General features: G+C 43.9%; 1 protein-coding gene across 1 annotated transcript in view; it reads left to right on the top strand.

The window, feature by feature from the left end:
* LOC110402699 overlaps window positions 1,610-19,616 on the top strand; it is a 26,349-nt gene continuing 8,342 nt past the window's right edge. Inside the window, exons 1-5 of the mRNA XM_021405074.1 lie at window positions 1,610-1,872; window positions 10,097-10,205; window positions 12,363-12,470; window positions 13,752-13,897; window positions 19,445-19,551. Coding sequence (XP_021260749.1) covers window positions 1,787-1,872; window positions 10,097-10,205; window positions 12,363-12,470; window positions 13,752-13,897; window positions 19,445-19,551 — 556 coding nt within the window. The 5' untranslated portion in view covers window positions 1,610-1,786. The remainder of the gene's footprint in view (window positions 1,873-10,096; window positions 10,206-12,362; window positions 12,471-13,751; window positions 13,898-19,444; window positions 19,552-19,616) is intronic.

Raw genomic sequence — 19,616 nt, 5'->3', positions numbered from 1 at the left:
CGTGTCACTGCCACTCCACAGCCCTCTCAGGATGATTTTGGGCACTCTCTGGCACAGTTAAAATAGCTGTGGGTGCGACGTGTGCTGTTACTGAAGGCACTGAGGAAGTTTTGAGGAAATTCCCACCGCCGAGGCACCTCACTGGGGCTCAGCTGGAGGACTGCAAAGCAGTTTTACCCAAAGGAAGAACTTGGAGCTTGATACACATTTCCAAGGGGGCATTATAGCAAAGGGCAACCCTCCTCCTAGAAATGCTGTTGTCTGACTTGGCAGCATGTCCTGAAGGTGAGCGCTGCTCTCCCATCATCTTGCCCTTTGCAGGAGCAGGTTAAGTAGTTCTGCTGTAAATAGCGCCAGTGAGGTCATCCACTGCGTTATCTCCCATCCCTGCAGGAAGGTATGACAGCACAGAAAGGCGGATAGCTGCACAGCATCAAACCATGGTCAGAAATGTGGCATGGGACTTGGCAGGCTCGGGAGCTGCACCATAGGGTGGCCTTGGGAGGGAGGTGGCAGGTGGGTGTCCCAGCTGCAGTGGGTGAGAAAGCGTTCTTTTCTAAAGAAAATCTCTCTGTGCCTGCACGGGAACCTCACCACAGAAAACACAGCGCTGTAACCTGTTCTTTGGCTCAGTGAGCTGGATCTTCTGCTTTCCCCTGTCCCCCACGCTTCCAGGCAGGCCTTGATGTCTGTTTGCTGTCGTTGGCATGCAGAGCTCTCAGAAGTGCTGAGGATGCCAAATGTTTGTGAAAACCCAAAAATGTCAGGGCAAAAATCAGCAAAAAGCAGACACAGCGACTCTTGTGAGCTTTCCACCTTGGCAGAACCGAGCTCCAGGTGAGCCGTGCTGCAGGGCTGGGGCTCCTCCTGGGGGCAGGGGCAGAGCTGCCCTTCCTGCTCAGGGCCCTGACACACGTGCATTTCCAGCACAGCGCTCCTGACTCGTTCACCTGTGCACGTCAGGGCTGCTCGCACACTCTGCAGAGCCATGGGCAAAGCCGGGCTCAGCTCTCAGGAAACCCCGCAGCATTTCGCTGATAAATGTTGTGTTTTTCCTCAGAATACCCAAAGGTTCTGTATCCCGGTCAGCAGACTCCCACTGGTTTCTAGACCCGTGATGCAACTGCGCAGCCCCTATTTCCCCTGGATAACGCCTCAGACAGGACAACACTGCGGAAACCCAACGCTATCACACCGGTGGGTCCACCCCTACTCTTTAGTGAATAAATCATTTTAATACTGTTAACATTTATCCGGCACTCTCTGTGCCAGCGCTGTGTCCCGGCCGCCGCAGCCGCCTCGGGCTCACCGCCGCCCGCAGCAAAATGGCCGCCGGCCCCACGCGCCCCCCCGCGCCCCCCGCGGGGCAGCCGATTCCCTCCAGGAACTACAGATCCCAGCAGCCCCTGCGCCCCCCCCTCCCGCGCAGCCTGCTGGGAAATGCAGTTCTCCCACCGCCCACCTCGGGGCGGTTTTTCTGCCGGGGGCCTCGGTAAACACCAATCAGCGCTCGCCTCGGCGGGGCGGACCGCGGATAAGCCTGATTAAAAAAAATAAAAAAGAAAAAGCCGGGTCAGAGCAAAACGCCGTTCCTTAACGCGTCCCTCGCCCCAGGCGTAGTGGTGCCTCTCGTTCCTCGCGGGCTTGCCGCCAGCCGTCCCGTGTCGCAGCGGTATCTCGCTTTACAACGGCCCCTGCTACGCGGACACCTCGGAGAGGTCCTTGGGGGGGCGGGGTAAGAGAAGTCCACTCTCTGATTCGCCGCCGCTTTGGCAGGGAGGAGCCAATGCGCGCCAGCAACGGGCAGCGGTGGGGGCGGGGCCTGGCCAAGCGCGCAGGCGATTGGTGGAGGCGGGGCGCGGAGCGTGACGGGTATCCTTCCAGCTCAGCGCGTGAGGGGCTGACGGTCAGGGGTTGCTGGGCTGTAATGGCCGCGCTCGTGCCGCAACGGCCGCGTCGGAGCCGTGCTAATGGCCGCGCACCTCAGCGGCCGCTTCCCGCGCTCCCTCCAGCGGGGAGGATGCGCCGCCTCTCACCGGCCGCGGCAGGTAGACCGGGGAGACGATGAGGGAGCCGTCCCGCCGGCTCCTGGCTCTGGGCTCCTGCCTCTTCCTTTGCACGCTGCTCTAGTGAGTCCCGGCCTGGCCTGACCGCGGGGGCGGGGAGGGAAGGGCCGGTACAGCGCTGCCAGGAGCAGTGTGGGGCTGCGGGGTCCGGGGGTTGCACCGCGCGTTCTGTGTCCCTCCTGCCGTGCTTCTCCGTGACCCTCCGCTATCGTTTTCTTTCCCTTCAGACCCAACTTTGGTCGTGTTCTCTGTGAGATGGTGGTGCTTCGTTTTTCACAACGATTTTCTGCGGCTGCTTTGAGCCGTGTTATGTTGAAGTTAACAGCTCTGTTCGTTTTTTGCGCTGATTGTGTTTGAAAGTGTTTTCCACAGTGGTTCCATCACCCATACTTCTTCCCAGCATCTTGGGTGCTTTATTTCTCAGCGTCCTTAAGGAGTGACCTTTACTGCAACACAAATATTAGAAGAACGTAGCTGTGTAAACTCTTTATCTTTGGCCTGCCTCGGGCTCCGTGGCACAGTTTGAGCAGTGCTTAGTCTCAGCAGTGTGCCCGCGGCAGGTGTGAGGAGCTGGAGAGGCAGCAGCTGCTGGAGGTGGCCGTGTGTCTGATGGATGGCGTTAACGCTTCCTGCAGATTGTTTGGATAGTCTGCTAAGGAGGAATGTTGAAGTGGTCTTGAAACTCGTGACTGTCTCAGTGAGCCTTGCTGGGTGGCTGTGGGGAAGCCCAGACACCTGTCTGCACCGAACTGGTTGTGAAACTGATGCTGATGCTTGCATGAGTGGGTTGTCCAGCTCCAGAAGCGAGCTTGGTTTGTCGTCACGCTTCTTGTTTTAGGAGACAACGTGGTGAGCATGAAAACAACTTGAAAGCTCAGTCTCTGTGTTTGCATTTAGCAAAGCTTGAAAAGAAACAAAAAGCTTCTCCTGGCTGTGCCCATCTGACTGCGAACCTGGTGTGACGGTCTCCAGGCAGCGTTTGGGCTCTGCTGGAGAGTTACATATCTTCTCACAGAAGGTGCCTCCTTGTTTCAATTCTTGTTAGGGAAATATCTTTTTGTTTCTTACTGTTGATAACCTGTTTCTGCAGCGAGGTATGTTGTTAAAGGTGTTGTTTCATTTTAACAGTAGATAGACAGGGTGACTCTTCTGTTGTTTTTAATCTCCTGTTGTAACAGAGCTATTTTAAGAAAAGAAAATCGGGCATTGACTTCATATGGATAAAAGAATATCAGGAGTAGTGAGCTCTTTAAATTTAAAAATACTTGGTTTGTAAAGGCAACTTTGCATTCCTCTTGGGTATGTTTAGAAGAAAAACTGCCTTGAGTTTTTTCCTTACTCTTTTAAAAGATCACTCTTTCATACAGTTGTGACTGATCTCAGAGCTCGTACTGCCTGTCCCAAAGCAGTGAAGCTCAGCTTGTGTTCAGCATGCTCACTCTTCTTATTAAGGAGCTGCTCGATTAATTCAGCTGTTGCTGAGGTTACAACTCAAGTTCTCTAGTCTGTTGCACAAACACTAATTCATGTGAGATAGTGTAAGGTTCTCTGTTTGCAGAATGACACTGCAGCTTTGCTTCCTTTCAGCAGCCACATCAGGTGCGTAGTTGGAAAGCGTCAGAGTCTTCCAGTCCTGCATTGTTGCTGAGCTACGTGCATTTAACTTAGTCCCAAGTGGAAAATGGTCACCTTTATTCACATGAGAATTACACAGCTCTTAAAGTAGTAAATGGAAGGCTTTGACTGCATTATAAATGTTGGCATGAGTGGCAGGTGTAGACTACTTAAACCTAGTTGTCTTGAAGCGTAACCTTGACAGGATTTAAATGCTAAGCAGGAGTGGAGCTCTTCTTACAGGTCAAACTCACGGTCAGCAGGTGACCAAAGTGAAACAAAAAATGTAGGAAAACACGAGACGAGCAGAATTACTATAGGAATGTTCTCGAGGCCACTTGGATTCGTTCTTAACTTGGACTTTGATTTTATTCCTGGATAGATGCTCGCTTCCGTTATTAGATGAGATTGAACTTTAAATAGTTTCTCCAATGGAGAAATACCCCTTTGGATAAAGGTGAATGATGACAGTGATTTGACAGCTTTCCAGTCAGTTAAAAAATGGGGCTGTGTGTTAGGAAATGTATAGAAACAAGAAGGTTGAGTTCAGGGACTTGTCAGCTGGTTCCTTTTCAATAAGGGCAGCATGATGCTTGTTGGGAGTGTAGGGGCCCCATTAGAGTTCTTGAGACTTCCTGAAGCAAACTGCGTGGGGCAAACACAACTTTCTGGGAAGCCTGAGCCTGTGAGGCTGTTGCAGGGGGTTCAGAGGAGTGGAATAGCTGCAGGGTTTTAGGTAAATATTTTCAGTGGAAGTAGGGCTTGGAATATACAGCTCTAAAAATAACACTTCTGTGCAGATTGCAGCATGAACTATGTGAGAAATGTCTCCTGTTCTGAATTTGCAGGGTTTTTTTGTTTTGTTAACCCCTTTCTGTGGATGCTCACTATGGGGGGGGAAAAAAAAAAAAAAAAAAAAACACTTGCAGTGTTCCATAGTTTGTTGGTACAGGGGGAGCTGAATACATGGAGGAGATATAGAAGCTCCCAGCTGGCACTGTGTGAGACCAGCCCTGACAGCTGTTTGAGCAGGATCCTGTGCTAATTGTTCTGACCGTCAGCATTTGTTTACCACGTTAGCTATGCATTTAATAACGAAATCATACATGTGCTAATTTGTCTTTCTATGGTTCATTCTATTCCAGAAGGTGCTTTGACATCCAGATCTGCTGAGCTTTTATGAGCCCTTTAAGAATTCTCAGCTTTGCAAGTATGAATAAAAGGAAACTGGGTATAAAGTGCATGTATGCGTCAGGATTCTTCAATTGTAGCTGCATCAGTGCAGGAAGGCTTGTAGCAAAGGGAGTGACCGGCAGCACCGCGCGGTGTTCTGCTGGAAAGCCCTGGGCGCTCTGGCTCTGAGAGCTGTCAGGAGAAGCGGGCCGGGCTGGGCACAGCGTGGCCAGGGCAAGTGCTGATACGTGCCTGCATTTCAATATTACTTTGAATTCCTCTCTGTAGCAGCGTAAGTGTGAGGATTTAGGCAAATCTTAATGAAAGAGAGCAGTTTAGGTTTCCTGGTCTTTGGTTTGTGTTTATAGCCCTGTACATTTTCTGGGGAGTGCTTGCCGAATGCTTCTGCAATGCAAGAAGAGCTTTAAATGGCTGTGTTGTGCTGGCAGCCTGATAACATCGCTGGTGTTTGTTTTGCCTCCTCTGTCTGGTACAAGCAGTAGCTGGGTGAGTCGCACTAAAGATCACAGAAGCACAGGCTCTGCTAACCGAGCAGCTGCTGGCCTATAGCTGGCTTCTTGCTTAAACCCTCAGCTTGCTTCTTTTAATAGGGTGTTGAGTGGCAGAGCTGGAGAATGAGATGGACTGGGGATTGCATGGGTCTTGTGCTCCAGAGTGCAGTGCACCTCTTGTCATGGAAATCCTCTTCTCAGCAGTATGAGGCTGGCAGCAGGCCCCAGTTTGGATGAGTGCTGTTGAGGTAACTCGTTGTGGTGCTCACAACTTTATCTGGGGATTCTCCTCTTGTGTGAATACATAAATCTCCTGCAGAAGACTGGTGCTGAAGTAAGCACAAACATGTATGCATTTCATGACAGGGAGAAGGAAAGGGATTTGGACACGTCATGCAATCTAAACTGTTTCAGACTGCTTATTTCAGAATGAAGAGTACATCGTTAGATACAGAGTGTCTTGTTTGGAAGTGCCTTTGCTCTGTAGGTGAAATTGCAAGAAAAGCTGCATTGGAACTGTTGGGCTCTTAAAGTCTGGGTTGAACGTGCCCGTCTCATCCTGTTCAGATTGGAGGTGCTGTACACAAACAGGGGCTCCGGTGTCTTAAATTAAAACAGGTCTCCATTATTTGCCCTCGCCGATTTTCTAAGAGTTTGAGAAATACTTTCATGCCACGTCTTCTGGAAGGTTTGTCCTAGAAACTTCGAATTAATTTGCTTGTTATACAAGCGGCATGCCACGTGGTGTGCACCCCTGTGAGGTGGCTATGTGATGCGCTGGGCTTCAGCACTTAGTTTCATCTTCTGATATGCCTTTCTCTAACCTGTTACTAGTTCTTCACTTTACTGTTCTTGCCGTTCTCTGTATTTTCCAGGATGTGTTTTTGCTGTTGCTCCCTTCAGCTTCCACGACTGAAGAGGAAGATGTATAGCTGCTTCTGCAGTTAGCATGGGCGGGTGCTGGCAACCCTCTGCCCAAGGAGGGCAGCAGTTGTGAGCATTGAAGCTGGCATGTCTTCCGGCTGAGAACAGTCGTGCAGAGCTGGGAGCCCGTCACAAAGTTTCTTTCAGTTCTTTGGGAAAATACTGAGCTGGTAGAATGGGCATGCTGATCCCCAAGCTTGTGCAGGGAACTTGCTCAGGGGAGTGAAAATGTTCGTTTAAATGACTTAAGCTGTTTTTGATTTGAAATACCAGCAGGTGGTTCCAACTACTCAAAGTAGGTGTTCAAAGGTAACTTCTTGGCTTGGATGGATTTTGGAATGGTAATCAAAATGCTGTTGAAGTCGGTTATAAATATGTTATGAAATGTCTGGGAATCATAGAATTAGCTAGGTTGGAAAAGGCCTACAAGATCATCCAGTCCAACCATCCACCTACCATCACTAACCCCACTAAACCATGTCTCTCAACACAGCATCTAAAAGTTTCTTGAACACCTCCAGGGACGGTGACTCCACCACCTCCCCGGGCAGCCCATTCCAGCCTGACCACTCTTTCAGAAAAGTAGAATTTCCTAATATGCAGCCTAAATCTCCCCTGGCGCAACTTGAAGCCATTCCCCCTCGTCCTGTCACTAGTTACAAGAGAGAAGAGGCTGACCCCCAGCTCACTACAACCTCCCTTCAGGTAGTTATAGAGAGCGATGAGGTCTCCCCTGAGCCTTCTCTTCTCCAGACTGAACAATCCCAGCTCCCTCAGCTGCTACTCATAAGGCCTGTGCCCCAGACCCCTCACCAGCTTCGTCGCCCTCCTCTGAACACGCTCCAGGGCCTCAATGTCTTTCTTGCAGTGAGGGGCCCAAAACTGGACACAGTACTCGAGGTGCGGCCTCACCAGGGCTGAGTACAGAGGGACAATGACTTCCCTACTCCTACTGGCAACACTATTTCTGATACAAGCCAGGATGCCATTGGCCTTCTTGGCCACCTGGGCACACTGCTGGCTCATGCTCAGCCGAGCATCGACCAATACCCACAGATCTGTTTCCTCCACGCAACTTTCCAGCCACTCTGCCCCAAGCCTGTAGCATTGCCTGGGGTTGTTGCGGCCAAAGTGCAGGACCCGGCACTTGGTCTCGTTGAACCTCATCCCGTTGGCTTCAGCCCAGAGATCCAGCCTGTCCAGATCTCTCTGTAGGGCCTCTCTACCCCCAGGCAGATCGACACTTCCTGCCAGCTTGGTGTCGCCTGCGAACTTACTGAGGGTGCTGTCAATGCCCTCATCCAGGTCATCAGTAAAGATATTGAAAAGGACAGGCCCCAGCACCGACCCCTGGGGAACACCACTCGTGACCGGTCTCCAGCTGGGTTTAACTCCATTCACCACCACTCTCTGGGCCCAGCCCTCCAGCCAGCTCCTTACCCAGTAAAGAGTGCACCTGTCCAAGCCATGGGCTGCCAGCTTCTCCAGAATACTGTGGGAGACAGTGTCAAAGGCTTTGCTGAAGTCTAGGTAGACCACATCAACAGCCTCTCCCTCATCCACCAGACGGGTCACTCGATCATAGAAGGAGATCAGGTTGGTCAAGCAGGACCTGCCCTTCACAAACCCATGCTGGCTGGGCCTGATCCCCCGGTTGTCCTGCAAATGCCACATGATCTCCCTCAGGACAGTCTGCTCCATAACCTTCCCCGGCACCGAGGTCAGGCTGACAGGCCTGTAGTTCCCCGGATCCTCCTTACAACCCTTCTTGTAGATGGGAGTTACATTGGCAAGCCTCCAGTCTTCTGGGACCTCTCCAGAAGGAGAGGGAGTTGGGTGATAGCTTTACAACAATCTAGGGCAAATTCCTGTTGTTAAATTTATGCAAAAATTCCACTCCTTGGCACTGTGTTGCATTTACAATTGAGTTGAATGAACATGAGGGGATGGTGCAGAGCAGCTGATGACAACTCTGAGCCTGTCATTTGGATGTTGAGCCCATGTCGACAAGGAGGGAGGGAATCTTCAAAGAGACCTTGTTTAAAATGCTGATTGAGAGGCAGCTGTAACTTTCCTTTTCTACGGTAGGGGGCTTAATATTGCTGTGTACAGTTCCTGAAGATCCCCACCTCCCTTAGTGTAAGCAAAATAGGAAATAACATTGGTGCATATGTGTAACAGAGGTCTGGAGTGAGCTACTGCATGTTCTTCATAATTATTCATCTTTACCTTGGATGTTTATGAAGAAGTAGCTAGTTGTTTTAGCTGGAACGGGAGTTCGATGGTGCAGAAAATAAAAGCATGAGCATTTTTCTGGAAATAAGAGACTCCATGTATCAACATAATTAGTTTTTCCAAGTGAGAGCTAGGAAATCAGACCAAAAAAAACCACAAAGTGTAACATTGACCTTAATACGAGTAACTACGTGATGGCAATTTAAGACCCAGTTCCTGGTCTGCTGCTCTGCTGGCGGCAAGGGACCTGGTGAGGAGCGGTGGCACCTGCCTTCTGCTTCCCCTAGGAAAGAAGCAGTGGGTTTACATCAGCAGCAAAAGTCTGCTTTTGTGATTGCCTGCAGCCTGAAGATGTAGCACTCTGCACGGCTGTGTATATGTAGGAGGAGTTACACTGCATCTACTTCCCAATGAAGGTGATCTCCAAGCTGTTAAGGCAGGTGGTAATTCAGATTCTAAACACTAGGCTCATGTGTAATGTAAGCAAGTACTGACCTATTAATATTGTTTCTGTTATGACTGCCTGAAGGCTATGTTTAGCTTTCAAATCTTATGTCAGAATGTTGCTGTATGCAGTTTTCTTATGCCTGAAGATCTGCAGATTTGTGTCTCTTCTTCTTTGTTGTTTTTATTTGTTTTTAGGGCGTGCAGTAGATTGTGTGAGTCCATGTGGGGTCGTACTGAGCACCTGGCCATCCCTTCACCATTTCCTGGGCAATTGTTGGCTTTAATGTGGCAAGGGATTCTAGCGTTCAAGTACAGCTGAAAACCACACAGAGTTCTAGATCTCTATAATGTTTCTGTCACATTCCAAATCTGCATGAAGACTTTTTCGGCCTTTGGGTCTCCAGGTGTAGATGATTGCTGTGTGGATGTTACCTACAAAGTGAAGGGACCCTGTGCTGTATGCAGCAAAAGATGCTGCTCTGATGCGGATGTTTGTGTAGTTGTTGGCTGCTTTACTACAGAAATAGATCCTTTTTTGTTCTCTACTCTGAAGTTAAGCTGTTTGAAACTGAAAATACAGTAAGTAAATAAAATGACTATGGAAGCCAGTATCTGGTTTTCCGTTTGTTTGTTTTAATTAAATTTTGCATGGGCCTTTTTTCTAGTAAGCTTGTTGCTAATCATCTTAAATGTGCTTGATGCTGTTGACAGAATAGAATTTTCTCAGGTATAATTTGCGCAGGGAAATAAGGAGCTCTCTTCTTAAACGGTGGCCTTGGCTTTTCCTTAATAATTGCTGCTAAATCTTTACTGTGTGGTTAATTCTTTCTATCTTGCAGTAATTTGCATTAACTTCTACTTTGTGACGTGGTATCACCACAGTATCTGTTTTGCTGATACTTCTGTCTTTTGAAAGCAGTAAATATGGAGTGTGCTTGCAACTAACTTCTTCAAGTTTAGTCCTCCAATATTATTAGTAAATGAGTGTTTGTAAAGTGCACATGGATATTTTCATTTTTTAGACAGCTCTTGGGAATGACAAAAAAGGGAGATGGTGCTGAGGGAGAACTAAAATATTTACACATTTGAAATCAGGACTTTGACTTCTCTTGTGTTCTTTAACAGGCTTCCTGTTTGGCATGTCTTTTGTAAAGACAGTCTTGTATCCACAGTGGAATATGCTTCAAGTGATGCTTGTGTCTTGGCAAATGATGGCAAAAATATCCAGGAAAAGGTATGTTAACTGGCTGCTTAGCCTGACTTGGTATTTAAGGAAGTAAAACTGATCCGTATACTTTGATTCATAGTCATCCTGGCTGAAATGTTTAATGTTCACACTGCCTCTGTGAGTGGGGATGATATCTGTCCAAGTCTTTGTTTTCCTTTTCTTTGTTGGTAATATAGCTTGATGGTTTGTGTGTTGGAGGGAAACCCATAGTAAAGGTGTTAGTGGTGGCCCAGCGTTCTTCTATTTGCATCCTGGCTGTGAGAATTGGCATTAGGGACAGTATGTAGCTCTGTAGAGACCATGACTAGAGCTAATGACTTGTTGAAGTCTAGGCTAAGTATAGTCATTGCATCTGTGTTGTGTTAGAAACCCAGTGCACAAATGACTGCTATCCTAAGTAGAAGATTTAACACGAAGGCTGTCTTCATCACTTTTTCCCCACCCATTTAATGAAAATTAACAAAGCTAAAATCCATTTTTGAAATTGCTAATAAATAAGATTCTGTCCCTTTCTTACTTGTGTTACTTGGCACTATTGAGAGTAATGAGATCTACCATGAAACTTGTCATGAGTTTCTGCATATTTCAGTTTCGTAGTGAGCTTGCAAGCAGTCGAGTCCTATCAAAGTCATGGTAACTCAGTTTATTTATTTATGTGGATAGATAGCGTGTCCTGTGATAAGCACAGATAATGTTGATGTTAATGGGCATCCTGTTTCCTCTCTCAGTTGGTAGTAGTGCCAGCCATGGTCTTCATTCCAAGAAAACTTCTATATGCCACATGTAAAAAATCAAAAACAAACAAAATGTCTTGAGCATTCTAGTTGACTCAAGGAGAGAGCTGTCTGGTTAGGAAAAGTTATTTTTAATGTTGTCTGTTTCTTAAGCATTTCAGCATCTAGGGCAGCAGTATTTTATTTGTTTTGTCAACTTGTACATCCAAACAGCATTCAGTCCTATTCTGATAGCTGCCTGAATTTGGTAGGCAAGCTGTGGTTTTAAAGCCATAAGAACAACATGTAATGTGTGGGTTGGTTTTTTGTTTAAGAAAAAAGATGGCTGGCTGATGTAATAAGCCTGGAAAGATCAAGTGAGCCGTGAGACTGGGAAACTGCCTGTGTATATTCCATTAACATCACTGTATTATTAACCAGGTTTCTCTGCTTAGAAGCAGAGAAAAGCTCATAAATCATAGTGTACTTATTTTACTCATAAAACAGATATCTCTTGGGTGTATGAGAATTCTTAAGCATGTGCTTATTACTCCTAACTGGGCTGCTGGAGATGTCCTGCAAAAATAAGAGCAGTCTTGCAGTTCTTGTTCAGTTTTCCTTAGATCAGTTGTCTTCTTTGAGGCACTGATGCTGTTGAATCTTGTGTTCATTTCTGAGTCTGAACACCAACACTTACAGTATTTGACAGGAAGATTTTTGATTGCCTTGGTAAAACTAGGGGCATGTACTTTGTACCAGATTTATTCATGTATTTTATGTATTGCTGCAGAAAGGATGATCTCAGAAATGACATGTACATGTCATAATCATTCTCCTTAAAAATACTGTTTCAGAGATTCAAGTAAATTCATTAGTTCTACAATCTGAGGTTTGTGAAACTTTTTTTCCCAACTGCATATTTATTTTTGCTCACTGAATTCCTTGTACTTCTTTTTACAACTAAAGATTTATAGTCAGAAGTTGTTTTAAAAGGTTACAACAGACTTAATCTAGCTTTGCTGATAAGAATGCTTTAACATAAATGTGCCAGGTGTTATTTTGTTGTCTTTTTTAATGGTTATCTGTTGCAAGTCCTTATAGGATTGCATTTCCCCCCTGTTTTGGGTAGCACAGGGAGAGGGAGGATTTGTAAACGCTGGACACTATGGCAGAACAACTGATTTGCCTTAGCACACCAACTGAATGGTCTTAAACTTGCCTCTGACAATTGAACTGAATTGTTTTAATGTGCTGTCGCCTTTGTACCGATAAGCATTTAAAGACGTGTGGGCAGTAGCTCTGAAGATACATGTAGCTTAACTTCTTGATAATGTTCTTTGTAGTTAGAAAGGTGATGTTATTCAGTTGCTATGGAGGCTAGCTCCTCTTACTATAATAAAAGGCTTTTGTTACTGCGTATTTACTGTTGGTTTACCTTTTAATGTACTAGGGGAAGGAGGCTGGTCCCAGGCTGGAGCTGGAGCCGGAGCACACAGATTCAAGTACACAGACTTACTCCACAGAAGAGCTACTTGATAATTTCATAAAATCTGAGCAGGCAAGTCTATTATTTCATTCACTATCTCCATACACTCTTCAAGTGCTTCTTGTATTTTCGTCTTTCCTTTGGGTTGTCTAAGGCCCTTGGAAAACATCTCACATTTCACTTGCTTGTAAGGTTGCTGCCAGATTTGTGTTTCTGTTGTAGGAGAAAAAACTGTGAACTAACAGGTCTTGCATTTCCCATGTGCATAAATAATAGTAATTTAGTATTTGTATGTCCTGACTAAATCTTTCCAAGGTAAATTAAAATTTGATGTTATGGGTATGAATGTCTCAAAATACATTTTTGAAAAAAACCCTTTCTCGCAAGTCTTTTATTCAGGTCAGACTTGGTGATTGTAGCAGTTGTTCTTAGCTTTGATCTTCCAGGGCTTTTATCAGTTTTATTTCCTCTGTTTAAAACCCAGGCACTTTCCAAGGGGTTGTTTCCATTGTATACACAACTGATAACATGTAACTAACACCTGAGCACTGACTTACCCTTGGGAAGCCTGCTGTAACAGGACTTTCATTGGATATACATTTTTTTCTGTAGATTACAAGATAACGTCAGTAGAACATACTTCTGAACAGGCATTGTGCGGTTTAAATGTGTAATTCAGTTGTATAAACCTTCTCTAGAAGACTCTTCATGTCTAGTTAGCTGACTTCAGAGCAATCCTGGTATTGACAGGAGGCTCTTGTTTAAAGAGGCTGTGTACTCTTCTGGATTCAGAAGTATGTATCTCAGTAGTCTAACTAGTGCAAGTACTTATTAAAACTGAAGAACCAGTGTAAGTACAACTCAGGATTATTAGACTCTCAAAAGTGATAAATGATTCACTTTGCACCAGTAACAATGTAGAACAGACTTGTAAATGCATTTCTGACCTTCATTAGCGTATGTAAAACTGAAAGCCTTCCCACAATTCAGCTGAGGTTGAAAATAGTTTATATAAATTATACAGTATTGAAACATACAAATAGAACTGCTTGCTTCATTTGCTGAAATATTCAGGCTTTTTTCTTGTTGTACATGCTTTTCCAATTAATATTTTTATGCTATTCTTGTAGACTATGAAAGAATGTTCTAACTGCCCTAAAGTAGCACGGAATGCCAGCTAGGTTTATGAAAAAATAACTTGTTTCTGAACTGTCTTGCTGTCTGGTTTTCAGGTTCATTGTTGACAGAAACATTAATTACTGAACTGTTAAATTTTCATACTGGATGTTCTCGTATGAATGCTTTCTCTATGCAAGTTTTGAAAAACTTAGTTCATCTGCAATGCTTTCACAGGCTGCTGAAATGAGTGAAACGAGCCAGCCTGAAGCTCAGACTCCACCTTCAGTAGATGTAAATGAAGCTTCATCTAGCATAGTTGCAAGCACTGAAAATAATTCCAGTTCATCCTCCTCAGAGAGATCTACAGTCTCACAGCCTGAGTAAGCTTTTTTTGTTATTGGTTTAGTCTTGGGTGGAATGCTGCTTTTTCTGAGGCTGTTTAAAGGGGTTTTAAGTCAAATTGGAATACAAACTGCATCATTCTAGGAGATGTGTATGTATTAAGTGTTTAGAATATGACAATGTTTCTTGCATTAATTGCCTGACAGCCTCTTGGAATATCCTATTAGCTCTAAGTATTCAGCTGCCCAGAAATATTCAGTTTTCCTGGATCAAACCACATCCAACTCTGTGTCTAGAAAGTTGGTGGAATAATAGTATAAAGTGACAGAACTCAAATCAAATTGCGTTCTTAAATGAGGGTAAAATTTAGAAAGAAGTTCAAACAAAAAAAACTGGTAGATTAGTGTTACAACCATAAAACAGTTTCACTGTTTCCATTTGTTGTGGATGCATTGCTACAAAATCATAGAATGTTTTAAAATTGTAACATTGAAATGGCGGGAGCGCGGGGAAGGCAAATCTCCTTACTTAGCTTTTCCAATTTGGATAGAGCGAGAGAACAGCTGTCTTTGGCTCTGAATTGCATGAATCTCATATTGGCAGGGTGAGTTAGTTCTGTGATGAGGGTTAGGCTTGAGAACAACCTGTATTTTAAAAGAACTTTGAAGTTTTAAGCTCTAAATAGAACAGTTGACAAATGTAAGGCTCTACATAATGCTATGACTTGTGTTCATGTCCAGGTTTTTAATTAAGCACTTGAAATCTTTAGCCTTTTTTGCAGTATGAAAAGCTCGTAGACTAGACTCTGATATAAAGCTCTAACTTTGTCAGATTATACCAGTAATACATGGTAGTCCTCAAGCATTTGATGTGCTTTTTTTGGAACCTAAACTTAGTGAGTTAATGTCCAATAGATTGCGCAGTACTTTGTCTTTCAGCTCTTCAGTCCTTGCCCTCAGTTTTGTAGGGATGAACTTCACTGAAACTGTAATTCAAGTAGAGCCTACATGTGGCGAAATGTATTTCAAAAACTACCTAGCAGTATGCATGTTAATGTCATCTTAGTGCAATTGCTTTCTATGTCTGTTGAAGCTTTAAAAAAAACCAACTTATTATTAAATCATATGATTACAGAAATGGTGGACGTTGTTATGTTAGCAGTTCTGTTCCTGTGGATAACCAGATATTATGATCGCATAAGAGAAAATGGACCTGGTAAACTGGTTGAGAATCTGACTCACTTAATGATGTTGTGTGTGCACTGTAGCTTGAAAAGCACTGTGCGTGCTCAGGAATTTCTGTAGCTGTTGAGCTAGTGCGGTATAAAGTCTATTACGTTCTAGTGAAGATTAAACACTTAGGGAATAGAGCCTATGTACATGGGTTAAATACATAGTAAACACACTTGAGTTGCAACTATGGTACAACTTCATTTGTAGCATATATATTTAAAAAACAAATGAAAATCTTGAAAATACTGTGTAGGTATGAACTTCTATCTCTTAAGCAGCCTAAGGAAAAGCTCCCAAGGAAGAATATATTTCCTCTTTAACACAGAAGAAAACAGAATTTAATTACATATCATGTAGCATATAATGACTTAAGTTTCTTCCGGCTGGAAATGTTTCTGGTATTGCTGTGTTAACGGACAGGCGTTCAGGTTTGAAAAACAACAGTATAATAGTTAGAACTAAAAGTACGTTAAACAACTGAGCTAATGATAAAATGCACACGATCTGCAGAAGACTGGCAAGTTACTAGGTTTCTGCTACAGGTGGATTTAGTTCATCACCAAGGCACAAGAGCAGATCTTTGTTACAGAAGATGCTACAAAACTTCTAGAATTCATACTTGGTATTTAAGAGGGCCCTCTAGCGGAATTAGGGGAAAAAACGTATCAGGTTGTCACAGCAGGACTGCCTCTTAACCCTATTATAAGGCGCTGCCTGCAAACTTGCAACAACGGGACAGGCCTCTTCTTTTGCAAAGATTCCTCTTCTCTTCTCCATTTTGTTTTTCTTTGTTTTTATTTAACAATAAAAATCTCTGACACAGCCGCAAACTGTAATTGCTCCTTGTACTTTTAAACTATGCTAACTTGTTCTTTTCCAGCCAAAGGATTAAGAATTTCCTTCTTAATTTAGTGCAACTGTTTGAGTTGCACCTCTTTGCTCCTTTTAACTGTAAGTCTGCTAAGTTCGTGTTGTGTCAGAATTTGAATTGGTATGGAACAACTTCTAGCCTTAAAGGCGCTAATAACTCAATCACGTTATAAACAACGCATCTGTCTCCTAAACGAAGCTGAATGGGGAAAAACTCTTCTGACAAAGGAAGCTCATTAATTCACGTAAATCAGGGAATAATGCTAGAACAGGCTTATCAGGATTGGTAACTCAGGCCAAACAGTATCTCAGTGCGCTTGCATCATCTTTTCAGAGCTGTCTGCAACCCATAAAGAGGTCAGCTGATTAGAGTCAATCAGATCAGAGAGATTTAGATGAACTTGTATTTCCTGAATGACTTTATTTCGTATGACTCGATTGGAATCTTCTTCATTTATGGAAACGTGTTTGAGAACAGCATACGTTAGCAAAACTCCAGTGATGTAAAATTCTTCCTTTAATGCTACAGTTTTTGTTCGGTGCTGTTGTGCTCCACCACATCCTTCCTCTTCTTCATTAGCTTCTTACAGATGTTACTGGATAAACAAAAAATCTTTAAACATATCTTGAAGTTACTTCATAAAGTTATTTGTGTTCACGTGATGAATGTAGCTTATTCTGCAGAACAGGTGAACGTCACTACTTGATGCTTTTTTGAAAAACTTAGTTATTCCTGCAACTTTGACGTTACGTAAAAATGCAGTGAATACATTGCATGTGTTTGAGGAGAAGTGAAATTAGAAAAAAAAGGTGGAATACACCAGTATACAAAGTTGACAAAGTTTTCTGGAAACAGAGTTAATTCTTAAAACATGGTATTTATTTTATTTTGTATTTGCAAAAAGAACTATGCAGTCTTAGAATTATACTGAAGCAGTTATGTGTTTCATACATGAGTTAAAGCTGCCATCTAGTTGTAGCCATTGTGCAGGACAACTGGATGGTTATGCAGCAAGTTCTGCTAGTTGGATAGCTCTGATATGTAAGGTAATAATGCGTTTTTACTTATTTAGTGTTGGACTAGGTAGAACACAACTACGGGAAAAATCTATTTAACAAATTATATTTATTATTCAGTCAATTTTTCTGCTTTATATTTAGGGTGCAAAATTTATTTCTGGAGATCTTAGTGATGCATGCCAGAGCCTCAGTGAGACACCTCACCGCAGTGTGGTGGTGATTACACTTGAATGATCCGTGAATTAAGTTCAATTATAATTTCCTTTGGTACTTGTTGAATTGGGATACTTAACATTAAGTGTAGCTTTAATTTGGAGAGGTTCTCAAACGAACAGGTCTCTGAACAATTTGTCACAGCACTGCTTTCTTAGTCTCTTTCCTAGACCGATCCTTTTTCACTCTGTATTCAGATATTCCTTCCTGACTCAGTATGAGTATGTTATTGTCACAGGTAATACTGCACACACATGCCTAAAAATTGAAGTTTTGTTGAAAAATCAGTATGCAAAATTTAAACAATTAACTTGATAGTAATGCATAAGCTGCTGCTTCGGAAGGATCTGTTTTTTGAATTGTCTTTAGTGGTACAATGACTGCTGCACTAAGGGAACAGTGGGTTTTTTTGGTCTTGTTTTCAAAAGCAGCATTCTTGTCTTTCCTGTAAACCTGAAAACCATCTATTAGAAATGATCCTCCGGTTTGGGGATGGGTTTTGTCTGAGATTTCAAGAGAATTATGCCAAGAAATAGAGTAGTTTATTGCTAAGGCTTTTCCCCACATGAAAAGGGGAAACAACAACAAAAAACACACTCTCATCTGGATACAGAAGGCATTATTAGGTATTTCATGATTAACGAACACATTAGAAGAGACTGCAAAAATCTCTTACCTGAAGAGTGTTTGAACGCTCAGACAATAGTCTTAGCATCTGCCATGTAGTTGTCTTCAGTACTCGTTGTACTTTGTTTGTCTGCCACCACCATATTAGCTGCAAAGGTGACCCCACATCTTAATAAGTCATCTGTGTCTCTTCTGTGAAGAGAAAGAGGGAGGAAGATACCAGCAAGTCACTTAAACCTGGAATGCTTAACAGATTAGTGATGGTTGGTACTGATAAATCACATTGAGTTGCTGGTTCCCTGCAACTCCATGTACATACTATAACTTCTAGTACAGTCTGTGTCAAAAATATCACAAATTGAGAAAATAGAATAGGAATTATTTTTCCTTGAAGTCATACAGAATATGCTTCAGCAGGTTGTTATGGTCGGTCTCCTCTTGCTAAAATGGTAGAATTACTTGAAACATTTAAAATGAGCCTTTAACAGTTATATGGAAAGACTGTATGTACTTACATGTTTCAACAACTTGCTTCATTATAGTTATTTTTGGCAAAAAATGGATCTAAAATGATCCATTGGACTGGATGATCTTGTAGCTCTTTTCCAACCTAGCTAATTCTATACCCCAGAAGACTTCGTGTTGTTCTGTTCCCGTTTTCAGAGGAAGAGAGAAAACTGTTTGCAGATCACGAGACGCTCTCTCTCTCTTCCCCCTTCCCTTTCTGCCTGCCCCGGCAGCATCTCTCTCCCTAGCCATCTTGCCACCAGCATTAGAGTAAGGCCTTTGGTTTTTTGGACACCCTCTCTCATTTCACTTGGTTTATTAGCTTCAATTCCAATTCTATTGTTTTGTTTTGTATTATATTGTGTTATCTTGCATTCCAGTATCTTTTTTTGGTGAATTAGCTTTTCCTCCTCAGCTCGTTGCTGCTGTTTTTCTTTTCTTTTGGGGGGGCCCATCTCCCTACCCTTTTCCCCTTTTCCCCTTTTCCCCTTTTCCCATTCCTGGGGTGTGGGTCTGTGGGTCTCCCTGGCCCATTAGTCACGGAACCGGGCCAAACCAGTGCGTAAACCGTTGACAGTCTAGCTGTTCAGTTTTAGTACAGATGTTCTCAAGGCATACTAGTTCCTACACGTAACGCAGAGCGTTTCTCATAAACAGAAACACAAGTGCGCTTGAGCTGCTGAGTCCCGATCAATGCTATAGTTTCTGAATTCCTCAAGTTACATCACAGTTCTGTGAAATTTGCAGATCTTCTCGTTCTAGCAGGTACAGTGGATTGCTGCACTGGGATTCACAAAACATTGCACTTGCAGCATGTCAATTGCTTCACTAGGCCTTTTTCTCTCAATTTTGTAACACTCTCAGTCTATTTAGGTTGCTGATATTGCTGTAAGACATCTGTAGTGTACACAGGATGTATACTTGGGTGGATGCGTGCCGCAGGAGCGTTTCACCTGCAGCTGCTTTCCCAAATTCTTTTGAGAGGGGAAAACCCCCTGCACCCCCTGGGGCACAGTGAGTGACTCCACATTGTGACCTCTTAATTCACAGACCAAGAGTTCTTTCAAAAAGGTTTTACCTGCAGTTTGAAAGTAACTGAACTTTCTCCTCCTGCAGAAAATGGAACCCAGCTCCTCCCAGCCTCATCTCCTGCCTTCCAGCCCAGGACCAGGAGCAGCACCACAAAGCAGCCATCACCGCACAGGAGCCACTCCAGCACCCAGGTACCTGCTCACACCCCCACTCAGGAGAAGCCCCCATGCCCAGCCCCTCCCCCCCTCCCGGAGAG

This window comes from Numida meleagris, chromosome 7 (genome assembly GCF_002078875.1).
Source record: "Numida meleagris isolate 19003 breed g44 Domestic line chromosome 7, NumMel1.0, whole genome shotgun sequence".
Taxonomy (NCBI): domain Eukaryota; kingdom Metazoa; phylum Chordata; class Aves; order Galliformes; family Numididae; genus Numida; species Numida meleagris.
The sequence above is the reverse complement of the archived record's forward strand: the minus strand, read 5'-3'. Positions and strand labels throughout refer to the sequence as shown.